This window comes from Pteropus vampyrus, unplaced genomic scaffold (genome assembly GCF_000151845.1).
Source record: "Pteropus vampyrus isolate Shadow unplaced genomic scaffold, Pvam_2.0 Scaffold783, whole genome shotgun sequence".
Classification (NCBI taxonomy): domain Eukaryota; kingdom Metazoa; phylum Chordata; class Mammalia; order Chiroptera; family Pteropodidae; genus Pteropus; species Pteropus vampyrus.
In genome coordinates, this window is record NW_011889564.1 from 78601 (window position 1) to 101451 (window position 22851).

The following is a 22851-nucleotide window of genomic DNA, read 5'->3' on the forward strand; positions in this document are numbered from 1 at the left end:
CTGGGGCTGGCCGTGTGAGTACAGAACCCCGGGAAGGCCTCACTGCGAGCGATCTTGAGCAGGGGCTTTTGGCGAATGACAGGCGGCAGGCAGGGATCTGGGGCAGGGAGGGTGGCGGGGGCATGGCGACAGGCGACGGGTCTTGAGACCTGGGTGGGCCCTGCTTCCCCTCTCATGTGGGGGCATGTGGCAGGTGCCCAGTCTAAGACCCCCTGTGATTCGGGACCAAGCACAGACAGACCCTCGGGTGCTGGCAGGTGAGAATACCCAGCCCAGCCCTGGGCAGTCTCAGCAGCCGGACATCCGTGCCCAGGCCAGGACTTGGCCTGTGTCCTCAAGCTTCTCCCAGAGACTGCCAGCCCGCCTGGCGCAGGGCTGGACACTGGGGCCCAGACACCGGGGCCACGAGCCTGTCCTGAGTGGAGAGCGACCAGCGGCTCCCCGGGTGCCTAAGCAGCTTTCCCGGGCAGGTCTCTGAGGGCCAGCAGGGGAGGCGTGTGCACGCACACATGCATGCACAGGCACACACACGCATGCTCACACCAGTGCTGCTCACACATGCACACACACATGCTCACACCAGTGCACGCACAGGCACACACACACACATGCTCACACCAGTGCACACACAGGCGCACGCACACACATGCTCACACCAGTGCACATTCACTCATACACGTGCACGACTCACACGCAAAGTGTGCGCTCACATGCACGTGTTTACACGCATGCACACATGGAGCACACTGCACATGCATGCCCACACATACAGTGCACACGCATGTGCACGGCATGCAGGTGTGTGCACACGTGCTTACACACAGTCACACGTCTGCATGTGCACACCTCACACGTGTGTGCACATGCACGCTCATACACGTGCACACTCATACACGTGTGCATGGCTCACATGCAGATGCATGCACACGTGCACACGCATGCGTGAGAGCACATGCACACAACTCACACACGCCTGTGTGCATGCACACTCACCTGCATGTGTGTGCATGTGAGTGTGCCCCAGGCAGGCTCCACTGCAGTAGCCCCTCGACAAGCAGGGGGAGCTGGGCCTCTTGGGTCTGGCACATGGACCGAGCTGTGCGCAGAGTGGTCCCCAGACCAGCCCCCACCAGAGTGGGCTGGGAGAGGCCGACCTCTGGAAGAGACTGCCTCGGTGGCCGACAGACTGGGGCGCCCCCTGCTCCAGGGGGCCCCAGGCACTCGGCACCTCCAGCCCAGGAAGGGCGTGGAAACACGGACTCCGGGCCAGGTGTGCGCTTGGCAATGGAGAGGGGGACCCAGCACCCCGAAAGGACCCGGCCCCTGCTCCCAACCAGGATCCGGCCCTTCCGGCCCGGGGCAGGGCCTCGGAGGCTCCACAGCGCACCTCCCCTGCCCTGGGTGGACGCTGCCGCTGTCCTTGGCCTGGCTGTGGCTCAGCTGTGCACCGGCCCCTTCTAGAGACTTGGTGATGGGGAAGCCGGAAAGGCCAGTGGGGATGGTGGAGATGGCCCGCCCGGCAGGGCAGAAGCGCCCGGGCTTTCTGGAAGGAGGGCTGCTGTTCCTGCTGCTCCTGGTGACAGGCGCCCTGGTGGCCTTGGGCTTCCTCTACGCCCACAGCAGAGGTGAGTGAGGACGCCCCCTCCCCCAGGCCCGTCCCCCCAGCACCCTGCTCTCAGAGACTCACGCCCACCCGCCCTCTGAAGGGTCTGCGCACCCGCCCCGGGAGGAGCCAGCCTTGCCAAGTGGGCAGGCGGGGTCTCACCGGGCACCGGAGGCTGCGAGGCTGTGCTGCGGCCTCCGGAGGGTCACTGACCTGGCGGGGGGCGGGGGCCCCTTCCAGAAGGCTCTGCCCGGGCGCGGGCTGGAGCACGGCTGGTTCTGCAGGCTCTGAGCCCGCGGGCCTCTGCGGGACTCCCGCGCTGCCGCAAACGGGGTCCCCCGCCCCCTCGCGCGGCCCCCTCCCCTCGCGGCTGGAGGCGCAGCCCGGCGGCCCCGCGCGCTGCAGTTCCCGGCCGGCCCAGCAGCAGGAGCCCGCGCTCCGCGCTGGGGACCCGCGGCGCCTCCTGCCGCCGCCATGGCCACCGTGCGGGGAGGACCCTCCGGGGGCCTCTTCCCCTGGCCCGCGGAAGGCCGGGTCTCGGGGCCTCGCGGCTTCCCCGACAGACCGCGGGAGGGAGCCGGAATGGGGTCCCGGAGAGGTGGGGGCGAGGCCACCCGCTGCCCTGCGGGAGCACCCCCAAGCGCAGTGTCCTCCGCTGTCCCCCACCCGGGCCGCGTGGGGGCGCAGGACCGCCCCCTCTCAGGTCAGGGGGCGAGCCGGGGGCTCACTGGAGGCACCTGGGCACCAGGCGGCCGGGTCAGCCCCAGCTGCGTCCTGCTGGCCCCTGGGCAGCGGTGGGGGGGGAGGCGTGTACGTCAGGTGAACACCTGCCGGCAGGTGCGGTGCGCTCCTCCCACGGCGGGGTCTCAGGACTCAGGAGAGTCCGCAGAAACACTCACCTCTCTACTCCCAACAGTAGGGCACCTCAGCCTTTATTACTAGAATGTCCCCTCACGGGCCAAAGCCTGTCTCCGCCGCTGGGGCACCATCCGCGCACCCACCCCTGCGCAAGGCTGTTTCCGTGAGCCAGGAGGGGTGCAGCCTGTGGACGTGGTCGGCACCCCCGCGGGGCTGCTCGGCCCGACGGGTGCCGGCTGCTGTGCCCTGCCGCCCCTCCTGGTCTCCTGCCAGGATAGATGGGCACTGCCAACTCTACAGGTCACTGTGGCCCAGAGACCCCTGGGGGCCCAGACCCCAGGGAACCTCTATTCAGGGTTCCCCAGGCTCAAAGCACCCGGCTTAGAGGCCTCCTAAGGACAGGGCTGGCCCCACCCACCCCAGCTCTGGGTGCAAAGGGGGCCCCACCGCCGTCTGCAGAGACCTCCAGACAGGAGGGCCCTCCCTGCTCAGCCTGCCTCCCCATCCGCACCATCCCCTGAATACGAGTGGACCCTGTGCCCCGACTCCCCGAAAGGAGTGTACCACTGATCTCGGCCTCCGTGCTGGTTGGGCTCGTGGCGGGGTTTATGTGCACTGTTATTATCTAAGGATTTTTCATGTCCACTCTGAGTTTTTATTGACTCGTGAGTGATTTAGAACTCTCTTATTTTTAATTTCCAGATGCATGGAGATTTTTTTAGTTACCTTTTTACAAATTGGTTTCTAACCCCATTGCATTGTTGTCGGCAGCCATGGTTTACGAGGTCGGATTCTTTGGTATTTGCTGAGGCTTGCTTAAGGATAACGCGTGGTCAGCTTTGCAAAGAATCTGCGTGTGCTTGCGGAGTAAGCCGGTCACTAACTTAGAAGAACGTGGACATACAGACATAGACACAAACATAGATACAGACGTATCCGTTGGATTAACCAAATCTGTGTTTGCTTTTTAAATGTCCTTGACCTTTCAATTATCGAAAGCTGCGTGTGTTAAAATCTTGCACTCGAGATCTATCCGTTTTCCTTGTAGTTATGTCCAATATCAACTTACTCATTCTAAGGCGACATTATTATGAGAACACAAATTTAGAATGAGCAGACCTACCAGCGCATATGATGAGGTACTGACGTTTTCTATCTTAACCATGCTTTTTGCCTTAAATTCTGTTTTGTTTTAAATTCTTTTGTGTCTAATATGAACATAATGCATAAATCCTTATTAGCATCTGCTTTGTCTCTTTTTCTGTTCTTCTTTGTTGAAATTTTGTATCTTTAGCTTTAGATGTGTCTCTCGCAACAGAATATAGCTCGGTTTCAGTATCTTTTACCTGGAAGATTTAGGCTCTGCATTCACTGTGATGACTGGTATGTTTTTCCTCTTGCCGTCTTTCGGATCGAGCTATTATTTTTCATTTTATTGTCCCTCAACTAGCTTGGGATTTTTCTCTTTCTAACCTTTTCGTGGTTACCTTGGATTCTTTTGTTTCAATATTTGTTATATTAAAAGTTGTGGATAAATCCTTTTCAGAAAATCAAATGTTTTTATAAAATTACAGTGGGAGATACAGTCCCCTGCGCTCCCTCCCGGCCACCCTGGAATTCTGCTCCTCAGACGCAGACGTGTTTGTGGTCCGGTGCAGAGGCCACCGAATCTGGCCCACTGCCTGCTTTTGTCAATAAAGTTTTACTAGAACACAGCCGCGCCATTCATTTACATATGGTCTATGGATGCTTTCATGCTAACTGAATAGGTGAGACAGTTTGTATGTGGACCACGAGCCTAAAATACTCACTTTCTGGCCTTTTACAGAAAAATACTGCCAGCCTGTTGACTAGAGTGTCTTCTCGTGTTCTGAACCAAGTCCGGGTCCTCTGTCTTCATTAGTGTGAGGTCGCGGGCAGCACCCTAAGGTGTGGTGACACCCAGGTCCCTAAGTCCGACGGCCTGGCTGGGAAGGCCAGCTCCCTCACCTCACAGCCGGGTGGCCCCGAGAGGCTCCCTTCACACCTCTGTGCCTCGGTTTCTTTATCTGTATAAAGGAACATCACATAGTGCAGCATTAGGGGCTCGCTTGAGTGGTCAATGATTTAATGCACCGGTAACACCTAGACAAACGTCGGCCACGCTGTTCACGGTCTGGCTGAATGACGTCCCACCAGATGCCGTGGTCACACTCTCATCGAGGTTGTTGCTGAGCCCCTGAACAGAAGGCAGCCCCGCTCCCCGCACACCCGCCCCCCGTGCAGGCGTATCGCCACGTTTAGAGGCACCCCAGTCATCGCTGGCAGTCTTTCTATGGAGTGTTTTTCACGGCTGAGCTCCGGAGACTAGCTGGCTTACATTTTCTTGCTTTGTTATTATTTGGTTTCCTTAGCGCTAATAGCTACCTCGTTGAAGGAGGTTCCTTTCTTTCTGATCATTTTATTACAGGCCTGTCTTCACCCAGCTCAGGTACCCACCTCGTGCTTGTAAAGCGTATTTGAGTTAATTGCGGGATGCCGTAACACGTGACTTGGGGACAAGGCACCGACAGTTCACAAACAGCACTTGTTAATTACTCCAGACGTTAACCCATTCAAAATGACATTTCTAACCCTTAGAAATCCTTTCCCCGCCCGCTCTGGTCGTTTGTCCAGACAGTCCTTAAGAAGTGAGCAGCTTTTAATGTTGCACGAGTACTTACGATTCACTGTCTCCTGCAAAAGTTCACAAACTCGAGTGAAAAGCTCCCAACAGCTCCTAAACACGGCCCCGAACGTCTTCCCGTGTCATAAGAGGCCATGGGCCCGGATCCCTGAGACCCCACCCGTCTCTGAAACCCAGCGAATCCGTCGTTCTTCAAAAGGCCCGTCTTTGCTCTGCGTAGCAGCTATCAGGTAGTGAGCAGGTGCGATACTACGGTTTGAGCCCACGCAACTGTGCGGTGTTCGATTCTCGCCCCGGAATTTCGCGGCCATGTGGGAATCCGACACTGTCACTGCTCTTCCATCGGGTGCCATTTCTTTCCCTCCGAGCTGCTTTCTCTCTTTGGGATCCTGCATCTTCACCGCCAGGTGTCCGGCTGTGAAGTTCCCTGCTTTAGATCTGCCGCGATTCTAACCACTGGTGACATTTATTGCCTTTGGGAAATCGTAGATCTCCGCTCTCTCCTTCAGACACTCTGATCGCATGATTCCACGTGTGCTCAAAGGTCCTCGCTCCGCCCTCCGAGTCGTTGTGGGCAGCATTTCCGTCTCTTTGACTTTGCCTGGCATTCTGGGTAAATTCTTCAGAACTGCTCTCCGGTTGGCGAAATCTCCCTCGGCTGTGACATCTGCTTAACCCATCCATGCTGCGTTTTTAAAAACTGAATCCCAGCGCCTATATCTCTGTTTGTTTCGAGAACTTTTGGTTGATTCTTTCTAAGTGCTTCTCGCTCTCGTTTTCAATTCTTTTATTTCTTTTAATAGTTCGAACATACCTGGGTTATTTTCTGCATCAGCTAGCGATCGCTGCCTTAAAAACCACCGCAGTACTCAAGGGCATAAAACAGCATCTGTTTATCGTGAGACACACCCACGGGGTGGCTGGGAGCAGCCGGGCTAAGTCCGCCTCACTGTTCTATGTGGACTTTGTCCTCCTACGAGGCCCAGCAAGCAGGCGTGGGCACGTCCCTCTCCTGGCAGAGGCTCGAAAGGGCCAGTTAAAGCCCACAGGCCTCTCAGAACCGAGGCTCCCAACTGCATTAAGCCATTTTGCTTCATTCTAGTGGCCAAAGCAAGACACAGGGCAATCCCACAGTGAAGGGGCGGGGGGCGGGGGTGACTATCCTGTGCCCCTTTGGGAACAGCTCCAAAGTCACGTGGTCAAGGCGTGGATACAGAGAAGAGCTGACATTTGGGCCCCCTGATGCCACCTTCCAGACATCTGGCTCAGATAACCCCAAAATATGAAATCCGTGGGATCCTAGTTTGTTTGTCGTTTCTCACTCCTGGGAGCTCGTCTCTTCATAAACATAAATTCACGCTTGAACTGGCTTTCCCCGTGGGAATCCCGCGTCCCTCTGGGGAACGTGTGTGTGTGTGTGTGTGTGTGTGTGTGTGTGTGTGTGTTTCCACAACTGGCACTGCTCGAAGTTAGCTTCTCGGCCTCAGGTCGCCTTGCCCGCACGGCCACCAAGCTCACACACGTGGCAACCAGCCTGCGATGAGCACTCTGCAGGGGCGGGGGCTACTTTCCACCCCGCAGAGTTCTTCGTAGCCCTTTTTAATTTTATTATTTTATTTTGAGAGAGAGAGGGAGAGAGAAAGGAGAGACAGGAACGGGAAAGAGGGAGAGAGAAGCAGCAAATGGTTTAAATCGAGGCTGACCTTGAGGAGAGAACAAAACTTTCCGAGGAAATGTCAACATTGTTTTGTTAATGCAGAGCCTTTGTGAAAATAGTCCAGAAGGGACTCAAGCGAATGTGAAAGAACGCGGGGCGGATGCCACGACAGTAGGGTCTCAAGCAGAGCGCCTGCCTTCCAGAGAGACGAGGACAAACTCGCCTTGGGCTGTTTGCCGCCAACTCCGCGTAGCGGGAGAGAGAGACTTGGTTTCTATTCAGCTTTTGTGTCGAAAAGGCTTTGCTGTTTTGCTTTGTCTCTTGCTGGGAAGAACAAAGATTTGAAGTGAGAATGTGGGGCCCGGCAGCCCACCCTCTGCCTCTGCTGGTGGCGTGGGTCAGCGCCCCACCTGCCCGTCAGGGGTCTCCTCGGGGAAGTGGGCAGGGCGAATCGCACCAGCGTCCGTGATGATTAAATGGGGCGACGTGGCTTAGAGGGCAGTGTGGGGGAGCAGGACTCGGAAACATGGCCTCGGGAGCCCACGTGTCCGCAGGCGACTGACCCAGCCCCCGCATCCGACGGTCTGGCCCCAGGAGGTGGTGGCAGCCTTGCCGGGATGACGCGGGGGCTGGAAGAGGGAGCGGACCTGCCTCCTCGGTTGTTTGTTCTGGATGCGTCTGACCAGGCTGGAAGCAAACTACTCAGAAGCATCGTTTGGGCCTTTAGAACACTTCCTGCTCCCGGTTCCCCCTCGTTTCCCCTGTCTGGCTCACGATCCCCTCCCGCCCCTCTGCGTTTCCAGCGACTTTCACCTTCTTTCTGCGGGAAGGCGTTTCTTTAGGATTTGCGTGTGATGAAGACGTCCTCTGTCTGTGATGAGAAGCCGACCACCGTCCTTCCTGTCATTCTCCCGGATGCAATGTCCCTTCCTTCTGACCACTTTTAAGGATCTGTCTCTGTCTGTCTCTCTCTGTTGTCTCTCTCTCGGTCTGTCTCTCTCTCTCTGTCTCTCTCTCTCTGTCCCTCTCTCTGTCTGTCTCTGTCTGTCTGTCTCTGTCTGTCTCTGTCTGTCTCTCTGTCTCTGTCTCTCTCTCTCTCTGTCTCTCTCTGTCTCTCTCTCTGTCTCTGTCTCTCTCTCTCTCTGTCTCTCTGGCTCTCTCTCTCTCATCCCTTAAGAGTTTGACTGTGATGTTGCTGTGCGTGTAGGTTTCTTTGTATTTATTCCGGCTTGGGACACACAGCACTTCTTGGATCTGCAGGTTTGTATCTTTCATCAGTTTCGAAACCTCCTTGGCCGTTCTCTCTTCAAAGATTGCCCTGACCCACAGTGTCTCTCCTCTGGGGCTCTTGTTACACATGTGCTAAGCCACCAAATATTGTCTCCCCGGCCTCAGATCCTCTGTTTGAGTTGTTTTGAAACTAATTTAAAATGTTAGGGAGCAGTTTTAGATTTAGAGCTATTGCAAAGACAGTGCAGAGTTCCCACACGCCCCGCACCCTGCCACTGCCGTTACCGACACCCGACATCAGTGCGATGCATTTGCCCCAGGGCCCGGCCCGACGCTGCTGTCCGGCTGTTAACCAGGCCTGCTCCTCGGGGCTCTGCCCACGGCCTTCTCCGTCCTAGGGTCCCACCTTGCGTTTAGTCATCAAAGCTCCCCTCGACTGCGACGGTTTCTCAGACATCCCCTGCGGCTTTTTGTTTGTTTGTTTGTTTGTTTGTGATTGTGACACTGTGACGTGGATGGGCCAGGCGTTTTACAGACACTCAGGATCTCGACTGGGATCCGTCCGGTGTTGTCTCATGATTATCTGTGCTTGCAGCGAGCTAAACAGGAGCTGGCGCTGGCGTCTGCAGCTCTGACCCATCACCACTGGGATCCCGCCCCCCGCCTCCTCCCCTTGCTCATCGGTCCCCTTCCGCGCCAACGGTGATAAGCCCGGCCGCCTCGTTGCCTTACTTATTCAATCGATGGACACGGGTGGTGGTTTCAGAACCGGTGCAAGGATCCCGCAGGAAACTTCATTGCCTAGAGCATAGCACGTGTGTGCAGCTTCTCAGCCTTCGGCCCTCCACGCTCGCTCATTTCCACAGCCACCGAGGGCAGCCCCTTATCCACGACCCCGCCACTGAGGTTATTCACACACTCGTCACACACGTAAGATTCTCAAGCTGCATTCCATCCCGGGATGCCCTGGCCCCCCAAGTAATTGTTTTAGGTTTTGCATACATGAGGTTCACTCTTAGTGCTGTAAAGTTCCATGGGTTTTTACAAATGCCTCGTACATTATATTCACCATTACAATATCATACTGAATAGTTTCACGGCCCTAAAATATCCCTTCCCTTCACCTGCTTACTGTTCATCCACCAACACCTGCGCTCCTGCCAAGCTCCTGGCCGTCCCTATTTACTCTCTGTGTAGCTCGGTTTTTCCGGAATGTCATATAATGAGAATCACACTGTAGGTAGCTTTTTCAGACTGGCTTCTTTCACTTAGTAATCCACACTTAAGATTCATCCGTGTCTTTCTGTGGCTCGACGGCTTATTTATTTTTATTCCTGAATTATAATTCCATGGGATAGTCGTAACAGAGGTTATCCATTATTCTATTGAAGGACATTATGGCTGCTTCCAGTTTTCTGAAACGATGAAGACAGATGCTATGAAGATTCTCATTCAGATTTTCGCATAGACGTCAGTTTTCAAATCAGTCAGGTGAACAGCTCGGAGCCACATTTCTGGGTTTGGTTCTGAAAGAAACCAGCAAACCGTCTTCCCAGGCGAGCGTCCCCACAGTGGGTCACGACGGTTCCCACTGCTCCGAACGCCCCCAGCAGGGGTGTCAGCGAGCTTGGCTGGCTATTCTAACAGGCGTGTAGTGGAACCTGACGCCTATTGTTCTAATTTACAGTTCCTTGGCGACGGGTGAGGTGAGGCATCTTTTCATACGTTCACTTTCCAACCGTGTCTGTCTTTGCTTTGGTGGCATCTTCGTACCTTTTGCTCATTTTCTAATCAACGTGTTCGTTTTCCCATTGCTGAGAGTTAAGGGTTCTTTGTGCCTTTTGGATACAAGCATTTTGTCTGATGTATGTTTGCAAATATTTTCTCTCTGTGTGTGGCTCATCTTTCCATTCTCTTAACAAGTCTTTCACAGGGCAGAAGTTTTTCATTTTAACTGAGGAAATGATCGATTTCTTTCTTTCGCGGATCGTGCGATTCGTGTTGTATTTTCAAAGTCATCGCCAGGTGCGAGGTCATGTAGATTTCCTCCTGTGTTTTCTCCCAGGAGTTTTGCATGTTATGTTTACGTCCGTGGCTCATTAGGAGCTCACCGTCGTGCAAGGCGTCAGGTCTGAGTCTGAGCGTTCTGGTCTGCTCTGGCACGCGCGTGTGCACTGGTTCCACGGGGAACGCTCCTGAATGACTCTCCTCCCTCTGTCGAATCGCCTTCACGCCTTTGTCGAGACCCGGCCGCCCCGGTATTCGCGCGGGTCTATTTCCGGCCTCTGGGCCCGGCTCCTCGGACCCGCGCATCTCCGCCCTCGCCACGGCTCTGCCGCCCTGACCACGGGTCGCCCTAGAGCGTGCGCAGAAATCAAGTCACGTGTCTTCCAGCTTCGTTTTCTTCGTCCACTCTGTCCCTGGGGTTGTGGCCCTTTGAGGTCCCAGCTCTAGTCTCTCGTCCCAAGGCTCTGGGCTGCTGAGGTCGGCAGACAGCGCGGGGACCCGGCATCCGCTTACCTCTTCGCGGGTTCCAGGTGCGGGGACCGCGCGCTCCTCCCCGAGGCTCGGGGCTCGGGTTTGCCCTCGCGCGCGTGCGGTGCCGCGCTGCCCCCGGCTCCACGGCACAGGGGCTCCTGGGAAGTCGTGTCCGACTCCCGCCGAATCTCCAGGGCCCAGCGCCAGGCGGGCTGGCCGTCATGGGCACGTGTTGGCTTAGTGGGTGGGCGAGCGAGGCACAGAAAGCACAGTGGAGAGAAACGCCCGCCGCGCCCGCCCCAGACCGCGCGCCTCGCGACCGTCCCCGCCAGTGGCCGGGACCCCGGGGAGCGCCCCCCCCTTTCCAGGCAGCCCACACCCTCTGAAGACTCTGTGGACAGCCCTGTCCCCTCCTTCCCGCCAGGTGTTCACGGCCTCTCCGTGGGGAAATTCAGCCACGGCTGGGTCTGAAGGTGGCCGGGCCTGGTGTCCCTCTCTGCCTTTGCCTGGTCCTCCCCTCCCCTGCCCTGCGCCTCCTCCTTCCTCACCCTCCTCCGGTAGAGTGGACAGTCCATCCCGGGGGACCTTGACGCTGGCCAGGCAGTCCCCCCACCACGTAGTGCATGAGGGAGGGAGGGTGGCTTCACAGTGTCACCGACAGTGAGGACGGGGGCTGGAGCCGAGGGCAGCCGGTGGGTTCGAAAGCGACCACACAGGACACCTTTTCCCTAACAGAGCCCGTTGTCCCTGCCTTGGCAGGACCTTGAGAGCTGCCCGCCCTATGTGAGGTGGGACAGGAAGTCAGAGGGACTTTCTTGGGGGAGGAGGCCCTGCCTCAGGAGCCCTCTGGGGGCCCCAGGTGGGGAGGGCCTGGGAGTGGGCTGGCAAGCCAGGGCAGCTCAGAGATGGCTTGTGCTGGGGTCCCCGTGTGCCGGGTCCCTGGTGACCAGCCCTGCTACAGAGGGGAGGGGCTGCACCCCGAGCAGGGAGCCCGGGAGCACCCCGGGACTGCAGCACCTCAGGAGAACGCCAGTGCCGCCCCCGAGGCGCAGCTGGAGGTGAGAGCTGAGTGCTGTGTTTCTCCCCAGGGAGGCAGCTGCCGCTCCTTACTGGCCGGCTTTGCTTCTCGCAGGAGGAGAAGACCCCTGTAGAACGAGAACCCCGAGGTAGCCCTGCCACCCCATCAAGCACACCCCGCAGGGGCCTTGGGAACCAGCCTCCCGCGGCACTCTCGGCGGAGGGCAGGGAGCCCACGGCCCGGCCGGTTCATGGCAGCGGGGGGCGGGCGGTGCGCGGGACCCCCGGAGTCCCTTGGGGAGAGAGGACAGTGGCAGGGACGCAGCCGTGAGCACCTGCTGCGGGCACTATGCTCCCCGGGCACCGGGAAGCGGCAGGAGTCACACGGCGCGCCGGGCGTGGACGCTGCGCATTCACATCACCAGCTGGCACCGGGTGCGCAGAGCCCGGGAGCGCGGGCGGGCTGCCTGCAAGAGCTGGCCCCCGCCGGGGTGAGAGCTGGCTGGGCAGACAGGCGGAGGGCGCAGCGCTTCAGCCCCGAGGGCCTGGGGCCGCTGCAGGGTCAGTGGAGGCAGTGGGTGTGAAGGCGCCCCGGTCACTGCAGGGGGCCAGCGGAAGGAGGCTCACCCTCACTCAGCACCCAAGGCCTGGGCCACGCGGCAGCCCTCTGGACCTGCCCTCAAGACCCCAGGCTGGACCTCCCACCGGGGCTGGGGGTGGTGTGGAGGCCCGGCCCCGACCGCGCCCCCTTGTCACACCTGCCCTCCACCTGCGCCCACCCTGCTTCTGCGCGTGCTCACTCTGCCTCTTGCCTGCAGCCATCAAACGGCCCAAGGAGAAGGACGAATTGTGCACCACCCCCGGCTGTGTGATGGCAGGTAAGCCCCGCCCCTCCCACCTCCCGCGGCCCTGCCCAGGGGCGGGGCTCCCGAGACGGGGGTGGGGCCGAGGTGGGGGGCGGGGCTCCCGAGAAGGGGGCTGGGGGGCACACCTGAGACGGGGCCTCGGCCTTGCAGCGGCGGGAGGAAGCAGATTCCGGCCCCAGTTCTCCCAGCCCCCATCCCTCAAGCCTCCCCTGCGTGCTCAGGCCCCTGTCCTCACTGGACCCAGGGGCTCTCGTCTGCATTTACATTGGAAAGAAGGCCACGCGAATGCACACCCTCAGCCACGTTTTGTCCCAGGGCTTTCTCTTAAATTACTTGTGGATTAAAAAAAAACAAAAGCCAAAAAACAAAAACAGTGAAAACGCTGTGGGGAAACAAGCGAGAAAACTCAGAAGTGTGGTTTTTCGGCCCACGCTCGGGTCGTGGGTACTCGCCGTGGTGCTTTCTGCGAGGCCCCAGCCAAGCGAAAGACAATGGGGGGCGGAGGGGTGGGCGGTCCTGGGTGGAGGGTCCAGAACGGAGGTGCAGCCAGGAACGGCTCCCCCTGTCCCTGCACACTCAAGGTACCCGCACCTTCGTCCCCTCTAACAGAAACGACCCCTGGGGATGGGCGAGAGCTGCCCCTCCCCCCGTCCCAAGGACACTGGGGCTCCAGGGACAGTCGGGGCAGAAAGGTTCAGGCCGGGGGCTCGTGGAGCAGGGCCACCAGCCCAGCACTTCCTGCGAGCCCATACTCTCAGCCCATCCCCTCCACCCGGGGGGTCAGAGAGGTCACGGGGTTCAAGGTCATGTGGCTGATCAGTGGTGGCCCTAGACGCCCTGCTTCCGACCTCGCTGAGGCTCAGAGCAGGTGACAACCGCTCCCGAGGGCACGTGGCTACAAGTGATTTTCGGACAGCCCTCCCGGTGTCCACAACTGGGTCTCCCCTCACCCAACCCCTGGGGACGAGCAGCCTCCAGGATCCTCCAGAATATGGACCCGCAACGGGAGCCCTGTGACGATTTCTACCAGTACGCGTGCGGGGGCTGGCTGCGGCACCACGTGATCCCCGAGAGCAACTCGCGGTACAGCGTCTTCGACATCCTGCGGGACAAGCTGGAGGTCATCCTCAAAAGTGAGCTGGCGACACCTAGGGGGCAGGCCCGGGTGAGACTGTACGTCTGCCCCACCCGAGGGCGGCAGCGGGCCGTGGGGACAGCCGGCTGAGCCCTCCTCTGTCCGGTGGGCATGAGGGAGAGGGGCTCCCTTGGGATAAAGGCCCAGGGGCTGCAGAGGGACCACCTCTCCCTGAGAGTGGTGGGCGCGTGGGGACCTTTGACCTGGCCCCCAGCAGCCAGCTAGGCCTCCGTCCCGCTTTCTCTGGGCCCACAGGGGTGCTGGAGAACTCCACCAGCAAGGACCGGCCGGCCGTGAAGAAGGCGAAGATGCTTTACCGCTCCTGCATGAACGAGAGTGAGTGTGGGGGTGCCGCCCGGAAGAACAAGTGTGGGGTGCCCCCCTGCAGAACGAGAGTGGGGTGCCCCCTGCAGAACAAGAGTGTGGGGTGCTGCCCGGAAGAACGAGTGTGGGGGTGCCCCCCTACAGAATGAGAGTATGGGGTGCCCCCCTGCAGAATGAGAGTGACTGTGGGGGTGCCCCGCTGCATGAATGAGGGTGAGTGTGGGGGTGCGACCACCGCAGAACAAGACTGTGGGGGTGCCCCCCCGGCATGAACGAGAGCAGGTATGGGGGTGCTGCCCTGCTGGGACTGGCTCCGCTCCAGGACCCCTGGCCCCTGCAGTGTAGTGTGGACAAACAGCCCCGCTCAGCTGTCACACCCGCCGGCTGCCTGGGCGGTGACCGCCCACTCCCGCCCCTCCCAGGTGTGATAGAGAAGCGAGGCTCTCAGCCCCTGCTGGACGTCTTAGCGGCGGTGGGCGGCTGGCCAGTGGCCATGGACAAGTGGAACGACACCATAGGTAAGGCCGAGGCCGGGGGCGGCCGCGCACAGACCGGGACCCTGGAGCCGAGGCCTCCCAGGCCCTAGGGAGGACTCAGACCCCCAGCCGCGGGACCCGGGGCTCCCGGCTCCGGGCACGGGCTCTGCTCTCTGTGCTCCGGCCCAGCCCCACGTCGGAGGCCGGGCGGGGGCCGCACCCACGGCTGGCAGCCCTTGGCACACTGCTGCTCCCAGGGCCCAGTGGTTCCCTGTGGCCCCCCGAGGTCTGGGTCCACCGTGAGATGAGGGTCCCGGCCGGTCTCCAGCATCGGGCGCTGCCTCCCCAGGCCCCACCTGGGAGCTGGAGCAGCAGCTGGCCGTGATGAACACGCAGTTCAACAGGCGCGTCCTCATCGACCTCTTCGTCTGGAATGACGACCAGGATTCCAGCCGGCACATCATCTACGTACGTGCCGCGCCCAGGGCCGGGCCGGCCCCCCACCTGGCTGGGGTTCCCGCGGCTCAGCAGGGAGATGGCCAGGGCCGAGGCCCGAGGGGTGGATGAACTCATGTATGGCCCCCGGGCCTGCTCCGGTCCACCTCTGTGCTTTGGGGGCCCGGCTGCCAACGGCCCCCGTCCTGATCAGACGCCCCGATGCTGAGCTGGCTCTCGGGACCAGCTGTCCCGCCTCTGGCGCCCGGACAGGAAGCCTGACCTCAAGAAGCAACGCTGGCCACAGCCAGAAGGCCAAAGGGACCCGCGTGGCAAACGCCCACCCTTCCCTGCAGAAGCCCACACCCCCTCCCCCAGCGGCCCGCTGCCCGCCACTGGCCGCTCACCCAGCCGGCTCACGCCCCAACATCACCCCTTCTGGGTACTGAGGGGAGGGGAGGGGGCCGCCACCCGCCCGGCCAGGCCCAGGGTCACGGCCTCTGTGTCCGCAGATTGACCAGCCCAGCCTCGGCATGCCATCCCGAGAGCACTACTTCAGGGAGGGCAGCAACCGGAAGGTGAGTCCGGCAGACGGCCCCGCCCTTCCCTGCCGCCCCCCACAGCTAGACCGTGAGCACCTGCATGGGCGGGGCCTGGCGCCGAGGGCTGGGGACGAGCTTTGTCACCATCCACGGTGTAGGGAGTGTCCCCAAACCCTCAGGGATAAGCTCGGCTCAGCCCCGAGGGGCACACCTTACCAGGCCATGTCACCGGTGCAGGCAGGACTGTGGTCCACAGCAGCGGCTTCCTGCAGGGCCCCTGGAGGGCTGGACGCAGGCGCCAGGGCCCTGGGCCTCCCCGCTTAGCCATTCTGCTGCTGCCTCCAAGGGGGAGAGAAATGAGGGGCCCGGCAGTGGCAGGCAGGACCGGGACCAGCCAGGGGCGGAGCGAAATGACCCATAGGCCGCAGCGCCAGGAAGAGCAGGGAGCAGAATATGGAAGGGCGGGAGGTGTGAAATGACCCACAGACGGGCCGGGAAGCAATACGGCGGGCCTCCTGGCAGAGGCGGCCGTGAGCCGGGCCGTGGAGGGTGGGGACAGCCAGGGGGAAAGACGAGCGTGGTCAATAGCGGGGCCACGGAGCGAGGCCGTGGGGCTGGAGAACCAGGCCAGGGACCCACCCCAGGGCAGCAGGGTCTGGGCGTCTAGAACGGCTTGTGCCCCACAACTGTGGGTCGGGCCGGGCAGGTGCGGTGGCCCCTGTGGTTCTTGCCTGCAGCCCGGAGGGCCCCCCCAAATGGGGCACGGAGGCAGCAGGTCTCAGTGGGCTGAGGCGAGCCTGGCTAGGGCAGCCCGCCCTTAATTCAACCCCAGCCCCTGACGGCCCTGGACCTTTTTGAAGCACCTAGTGTGCGCCAGCACTTCGGCTGCGGACATGAAGTCCAGCAGAATAGGCCCCCGGTCCCATGGAACCTCAGGGACATGGGGTCACACGCAGGAAGGGGTGAAATGAGGCGCTTGGCTGTGAGCTGCCTTGGTGTGGCCTTGGCACAGGGCCCAGGCATGGGTCTGGGCACCAAGCACAGGGCACCCATGGGCAGTGCACCCAGAGGAGTGTGGGTGACAGCGGAGGGCCTGGCCGGGAGGGTGCAACAGCCTGAAAGCCACCCCGCCTGCGGCCTGCGGGGGCCTGCTCTGTGTCATGCGCCCACCCCCCACAGAGAGCTCCGTGGGGGCCCAGGCTGCCCAGGCCGCCCCACTCCGTGCTGCGTCCTCTGGCCCAGGTGCGGGAGGCCTACCTGCAGTTCATGGTGTCGGTGGCCACGATGCTGCGGGCCGACATGAACCTCCCCGAGGACAGCTACCTGGTGCAGGAGGACATGGCGCAGGTGCTGAGGCTGGAGACGCAGCTGGCAAACGTGAGTCTGGCCCGCTGGTGGGGGCGGGGGAGGCCCTGGGCCCTGGCACAGCCCCTTGTCACCGCTGGCTCCGACCCCCGCCCCGGTGCAGGCCACGGCCCCCCAGGAGGAGAGGCACGATGTCACCGCCCTGTACCACAGGATGGAGGTGGAGCAGCTGCAGAACAAGTTCAGCCTGAAGGTGAGGCTGCCCCCGCCCCCACAGCGTGGATGACAAAGCTGGTCCCCAGCCCTCGGCACCAGGCCCCACCCATGCAGGTGCTCAGGGCACAACCCGGCCCAGCCTGCCCCATTCCTGCCGCCCCCATCTGAGCCTCAGAATGCGCCAACCCCTGAGCAGGGGGGCCATGTACCTGGCCACCCAAACGGGGACGCTTTCACGCCACACAGCAGGTGCCACCTGGACTGTCTGGGAAACGGGGCCACTCCACCCGTGAGGTGGCTGCTGTGACGATCTCGGCTTTCTGAGCAGGAAACGGGCTGAGAGGGCTTGTCAACACGACCGAGTCAGGGCTCTCTGTCCCCGAGTCCTGCTCAGACCCCCAGCATGGCTCTGCCCGCGGTTTTGGCTGCCCGCGGCCGAGGACCGTCCCCTCCCCGCTGTCCAGACCCTGTGCACAGGGGCGGAGCCCTGAGGGGCTGCGCCTGCAGAGGGAGCAGCAGTCCTGCCTTCTAGACTCCAGCAGCGGGGCGTGTCAGAGGGCGGACGGAGGTCATGGTCAGGGCTGGGCCGAGGGCGGAGGGAGCAGGGCAGGCTCCTACCTCCTGACCGGGTTTCAGAGTCCACTTGATCGACTTATAGAAGATGGGCCCAGCTTCCCTGCACGGCTACTGTCCTCGGTGTTGCTGAGGAATCTTTGCCCCCTCAAGGTCGCTTAGGTCTATGATCGGCCTCGAGCTTATTTCTTACAGAGAGCAATGTAGAGATCATTTCTGCTCTTCGGTACAGATGTCGGGTGACCCAGCACTATTTATGGAAGAGACTCCCCCTTTACACTGCTCTGCAGGCCACCTCTGTTTAGAGATCAAGTCTGTGAGCGTCGTGTGGCGTGTCTACGCGTGTCCGTGTGTCGGCGCGTCATCGTATGTGTGCACCCGTGTGTGTCTGAACACGCTCTATCCCGCTGGTCTTCATCTCCCACGGGCCAGCCGCCCACCACTCCGTGGCTGCAGTGAGAATAAGTCTCTAAGTCTCTTTGCTGCCACAAAGATACTAACCTGCACACGTCACTTCTGCCACTTTGTAGATCCTTTCAGATTAGATGCGCACAAAACCACATCCTCTGTGAAAAGTAACAGCTTTATTTCTCCTCTTTCAAATCTCACTGACTCTAATTTTATTGACTCATCTTACTGACCTGGCTCGGACATCCGGCCTGGCACCGAGGTCGCAGTAGTAGACCTCGCGTGAAGCTGGCCACGTCCCACCGTTCCATGTCATGTTCGCTGCTGTGGCTATTGAGGTTCCTTGTATCAGATTATGGAATCTGTCTAGTTCTAATCCGATAAAGAGTTTTTATCGGGAGTAGATGGTTTACTTTTACGAAATGCCTTTCTGCATCTACTAAGATCAACGTGATTTTCCTCCTTGATGCAGTTATCCAGAAAGATTTTCCTCCTTTATTCGGAATATATCGATTTTTTAAATGTTACACCAAACGTGAATCCCTTGAATAAATCTAACTTGGCCATGACGCGTTATCTATGTTACCCAGGTGTGGATGGATTCTAGTCGCTAATATTTTGCTTAGAGTTTTTGGTATCGGTGATCACGAGACTGGCCTACTATTTTCTTGTAATATCCTTACTTTGGTAGGAAAGTTGTTCCCAGCCCCGTAAATCAAGTCAAAAGGAGTTTTCTAGTACTCTTTTCGGGGAAGTTTGAGTAGATTGGCAGTGTGTCTTCCCGGAATGTCATACAGACTCCACTGGAACACCAGATAGGTCAGGAAATTTCTATGTGGAAATATTTCAAATTAAAGATCCAGTTTATGACAAATAAGACCGTATTTTCCATGTCTTCTTTAATCGTTTTTGCTAAGTCGTGTTTTTCCAGGAGTCTATCCATCACGTTTAAGTCTCCGAATATATTGGCATAACCTCTTACCCTTTCACAGTCCCTGGGCTCTGTAGTGATGTCACCCGTCTTTTTCCCGGTTCCGATCACCTGTGCCTTGTTTCTCGAGCATGCTTTGGTGGGGGCTGTGTTTCTCGGAGGCCGGGCGCTGTGCCTCCCTCTCTCTCACCCCCTCCTTCCCCAGGGATTTAACTGGACTCTCTTCATACAATCCGTGCTGTCCTCTGTCAAAATCAAGATGCTGCCGGGCGAAGAAGTAGTAGTCTACGGCACCCCCTACCTCCAGAACCTGGAAGACATCATCGACCTCTACTCAGCCAGGTGAGGCCCCGGGGAGGTGGCGGGAAGCATCCTTGCCCCTGCTCTGCCCCTGTCCCAGCAGTGGCTCCTCCCAGGGAGGGACCACGGAGCACGGGCTCTGAGGCATGAAGGACCTGGAGAAATGCATGTCAGCGGCCAGTGGAGCCTTTCCTTAGAGGCATCGCGAGCATCCGGGGCAGACACGCTGTCCCTGGGGGCTGTCCTGGAGATTTTCCCCACCACCCTGAACTCCCTGCTTGGGACAGAACCTCTGGCCTGGGGCCCATGAGCCGTGGCCCCTCCCTGGGCAAACGGCACTCCCCTGTCCCCGCCCGGCCCCCGCTGCCGCCCATAGGACCATGCAGAACTACCTGGTCTGGCGCCTGGTGCTGGACCGCATCAGCAGCCTGAGCCGGCGATTCAGGGACGCACGTGCCAACTACCGCAAGGTATGTGCAGTCGCGCAGAGGTGGCCCCCACCCGGCCGGCTCGCCCCGCTGAGAGCCGGGGCCCTGGGGTCAGAGCCACGCAGGAGCCGCCGGGCAGCGAGCGGCGGGTGGTGGGCAGCAGCCCCGAGATCTGCTCTTTCGAACCAACAAGCATGGCGTGAGGGCGGGGCGAGGGCGGGACAGCCTCTCCCGGGGGGTGACGCTGGACATCTTAAGGCAACGGCGATGCAGGCCCGAGACTGGCACGGCAGGTGCAGAGGCCCCGGCCGGTGGGGGAGGAGGCGGGGCCGCCATCCAGGCAGAGCATGGGTCACACGCGTGAAGGCCCTGGCTGCTGGGGGCGGGGGACCCGCGGAGAGGCCCCGCGGTCACGCTGGCTGTTCTGGGCAGTGACCTGCGGGGCTGTGGAGTTGGGAGTGGAGGCACAGGGGAGGCTGGGGCCGTCATCCGACAGGCAGGGGGCTAGACAAGGGTGTGGCCAGTGTATGGCTCCAGGGGAGGTGCCGAGGTGCTGACAGCAGATGGGTGTGGCATCTGTACCTGACACGGAGGATGAGGGACCCCGGAGCCAGGGGCACTCCGAGGTCCTCTGCCAGACTGATGGGCGGAGGCCCCCACTGCCATGCCACGGGCGCCGGGGCAGAGCATGTGGGGGCAAGTCCAGGCTCCTGCTCTCACGTGCCGAGCTGGAGACACCCACCAGCCAAGCATCAAGGAGGGAGCTGAGTCCTGGAGCTCTGAGGGAAGAGAAGGGGTCACACTGACTTCTCGGGGGGCAGAACACCCCAAGGCCCCAAAAGGTGTGGCTGGATGCCAGGCGGAGCTCTGGCCTGACGTTCGGGGCAGGGGCCTGATGGGACATGTTTCCGTCTTGCGCCCCTGCACCCCTGGGGAAGGATCGGCAGACGTTCTCACTGCCACTTGGATGACGAGGAAGCCGGGGCCCAGAGACCCCGGGGCCGAGCTGGACTCGCCCCGTTTCGGGAATGGGGCTGGAGTCCTCGAGGGAAGAATCTGGGCGGACAGCCAGGCCAGGGTGGTGAGGACAGGGGACGAGGCATAGCTTAGGGCCAGGTAGGACCCCCCAGCCCCACCCTGGGTGAAGGCCCAACTCCCTGCCTGCTCAGGACCCCCACCTCCTCAGGACCCCCACCTCAAAACTGCGAACTCGGCCCTCCCCTCGCCTGCGCGCAGCATTCCGAGGCGAGGCTCTGAGTTCGTCCCGTGTCCCCTACCAGCCCCTGGGCCCCTGAGACCCAGGACCGGGAGGCGGGTGTTGGGGAACGAAGGGACGAACGCGTGTGCGCTTGGCGACCGCCAGGCGCTGTACGGCACCACGGTGGAGGAGGTCCGCTGGCGGGAGTGCGTCAGCTACGTCAACAGCAACATGGAGAGCGCCGTGGGCTCGCTGTACGTCAAGGCCGCCTTCCCAGGAGACAGCAAGAACGTGGTGGGTGCTCCGCGACCCTGTGCAGCCCCCCACCCGAAGGGACACCAGCCCCCGCGAGGACAGGCCGCATCACCACCGCCTGGCGCTGTGACTCCGGGCTCCCCACGAGGGACCGCGCTGGCTCGCCAGCAGCACATGTGCTCTCGGGGTACAGGGGTGGGGGTGGGGGGGACATATTTCCCCTGGTGCCCACCACACGGGGTCGGGGGGGGCGGAGGCCAGAAAGCCTCGCCCATCCGCGCCTATGGCCCCCCTAGTCAGGCATCGGCCACCCACACCCCCACCCTGCAGGCTGCCCGGGAAAGGGTACAGGTGTGAGTTCTGGGGGAGGCCCTAGGTCCCCTAGGACAAAGCGCAGCGGTAGAGACCCTGCCCCCGGGTCATCCTCCCCAACCCCACACCACACCCGGAGAAGCCCACAGTGGGGCTGCGCCTCGGACCAGCCCCCTGCAGCGCCCCCAGTGCTGGTCGTCCCCAGGTCAGAGAGCTCATCGATAAAGTGCGGGCAGTGTTTGTGGAGGCGCTGGACGAGCTGCGCTGGATGGATGCCCCGTCCAAGAAGAAGGCCCAGGAGAAGGTGGGTGGGCGCTGGAGACCCGAGGCCGGGGCCTCGCGCGCGGAGGGGGCCGTCGGCCATCTCACCCACTTCAGCGTGAGGTCAGAGCGCGGGGTAGCTGGCCCAAGGGAGGACTGTGGGCAGAGGCAGGCCTGGAAGCCCGTCCTGGGAGACCCCCCGGCACCCTGGGAACGGGTGGGGTGGCCATGGCCTCACAGAGCAGCGCACCCAGCAGTGAGGCCAAGACCCACAGGAGCTCCTCTGGGCTAATGTGCCAAACAGAAGTGGCTCTGCCCGGCCCTCGCCCCACCAGACCCCAAGCTGGCCTCCAGGTGCACAAGTTGGCCCGGGGCCGAGCCCTTCCACATCCTGTACCCATTAAACCTCCTCGCAGCCTGCAGTGAGGGGCCGAGTCCTTTAGCCCCTGACCCGCATGGCGGGGGCGGAGCCAGGATGCCAGGGAGAGGCAGGCACAGGCACAGGCACAGGCGCAGACCCCGCCTCTCCTCCCCAGGCCATGAGCATGCGGGAGCAGATTGGGTATCCGGACTACATCTTGGACGAGAGGAACAAGCACCTGGACGAGGAGTATTCCAATGTGCGCCCCTCCCCTGGCCAGCCCCACCTGCCCCTGTGGAGCATGCGCCCTTGATCTCCTGGGGCAGAGACTTGGGGGGGGGGCGGGGAGGCTCTAGCATTACCTCCTTAGGGACAGAGGATCGAGGTGGGGGTGGGGGTGGGGGTGAAGGAATGTCTCAGAGACAGTAAATGTAAATGTGCGGAGCCAGGTTTGGGCCCCGTCCCTCCCTCTACAGCCAGAACCTGTTAGCCAGTCAAGTGCGGAGGCCTGTCCCCATCCACCCTTGACCTCCCCCCTCCGCGGGCCCCTGCGGACACTGCAAGGCCCGCAGTGACCGCCCCTCTCCTGCAGCTGAACTTCTCCGAGCACCTGTACTTTGAGAACAGCCTGCAGAATCTCAAGGCTGGTGCCCAGCGGAGCCTCAAGAAGCTGCGGGAGAAGGTGGACCAGAACCTGTGAGTGGGCGCGGGGGGCTGGGGGACGCCAGGCCAGCCGGGGAGGGTGGCTGGGTCTGACTCAGAACCCCCATCTCCCGCCCTGGTCCTGGTCACTTGATCTCTGGACTGGCCCCGCCCCTGCCTTGGCTGTCTCTCAGTAGCACCCCTGACCACTGGGGCATGGGCCCTCAGGGTGGTCTTCAGTCAGCCAGGTAGGGGGCCGGAAGGAAGGTTCCCCAAGAGGCTGGGTGTCAAATGACCAACTTGTTTCTCCCAGCTGGATCATCGGGGCCGCCGTGGTCAATGCGTTCTACTCCCCAAACCGGAACCAGATCGGTA

At 60.9% G+C, this 22851-nt stretch overlaps 1 protein-coding gene across 1 annotated transcript; it reads left to right on the forward strand.

Annotated features, from left to right (window-relative positions):
• Positions 1 to 1471: 1471 nt before the first annotated feature.
• MMEL1 (membrane metalloendopeptidase like 1) lies at positions 1472 to 22847 on the forward strand (the record flags this gene model as incomplete). Its single annotated transcript, XM_011385766.1, has 17 exons — positions 1472 to 1625; positions 11580 to 11657; positions 12327 to 12386; positions 13346 to 13507; positions 13765 to 13845; positions 14256 to 14351; positions 14659 to 14777; positions 15257 to 15322; positions 16529 to 16663; positions 16755 to 16844; positions 18925 to 19061; positions 19396 to 19489; positions 20811 to 20939; positions 21418 to 21516; positions 22010 to 22093; positions 22427 to 22530; positions 22790 to 22847. Coding segments are annotated over exons 1-17 (1746 nt in total), but the record flags the coding sequence as incomplete, so codon positions are not given.
• Positions 22848 to 22851: the final 4 nt, after the last annotated feature.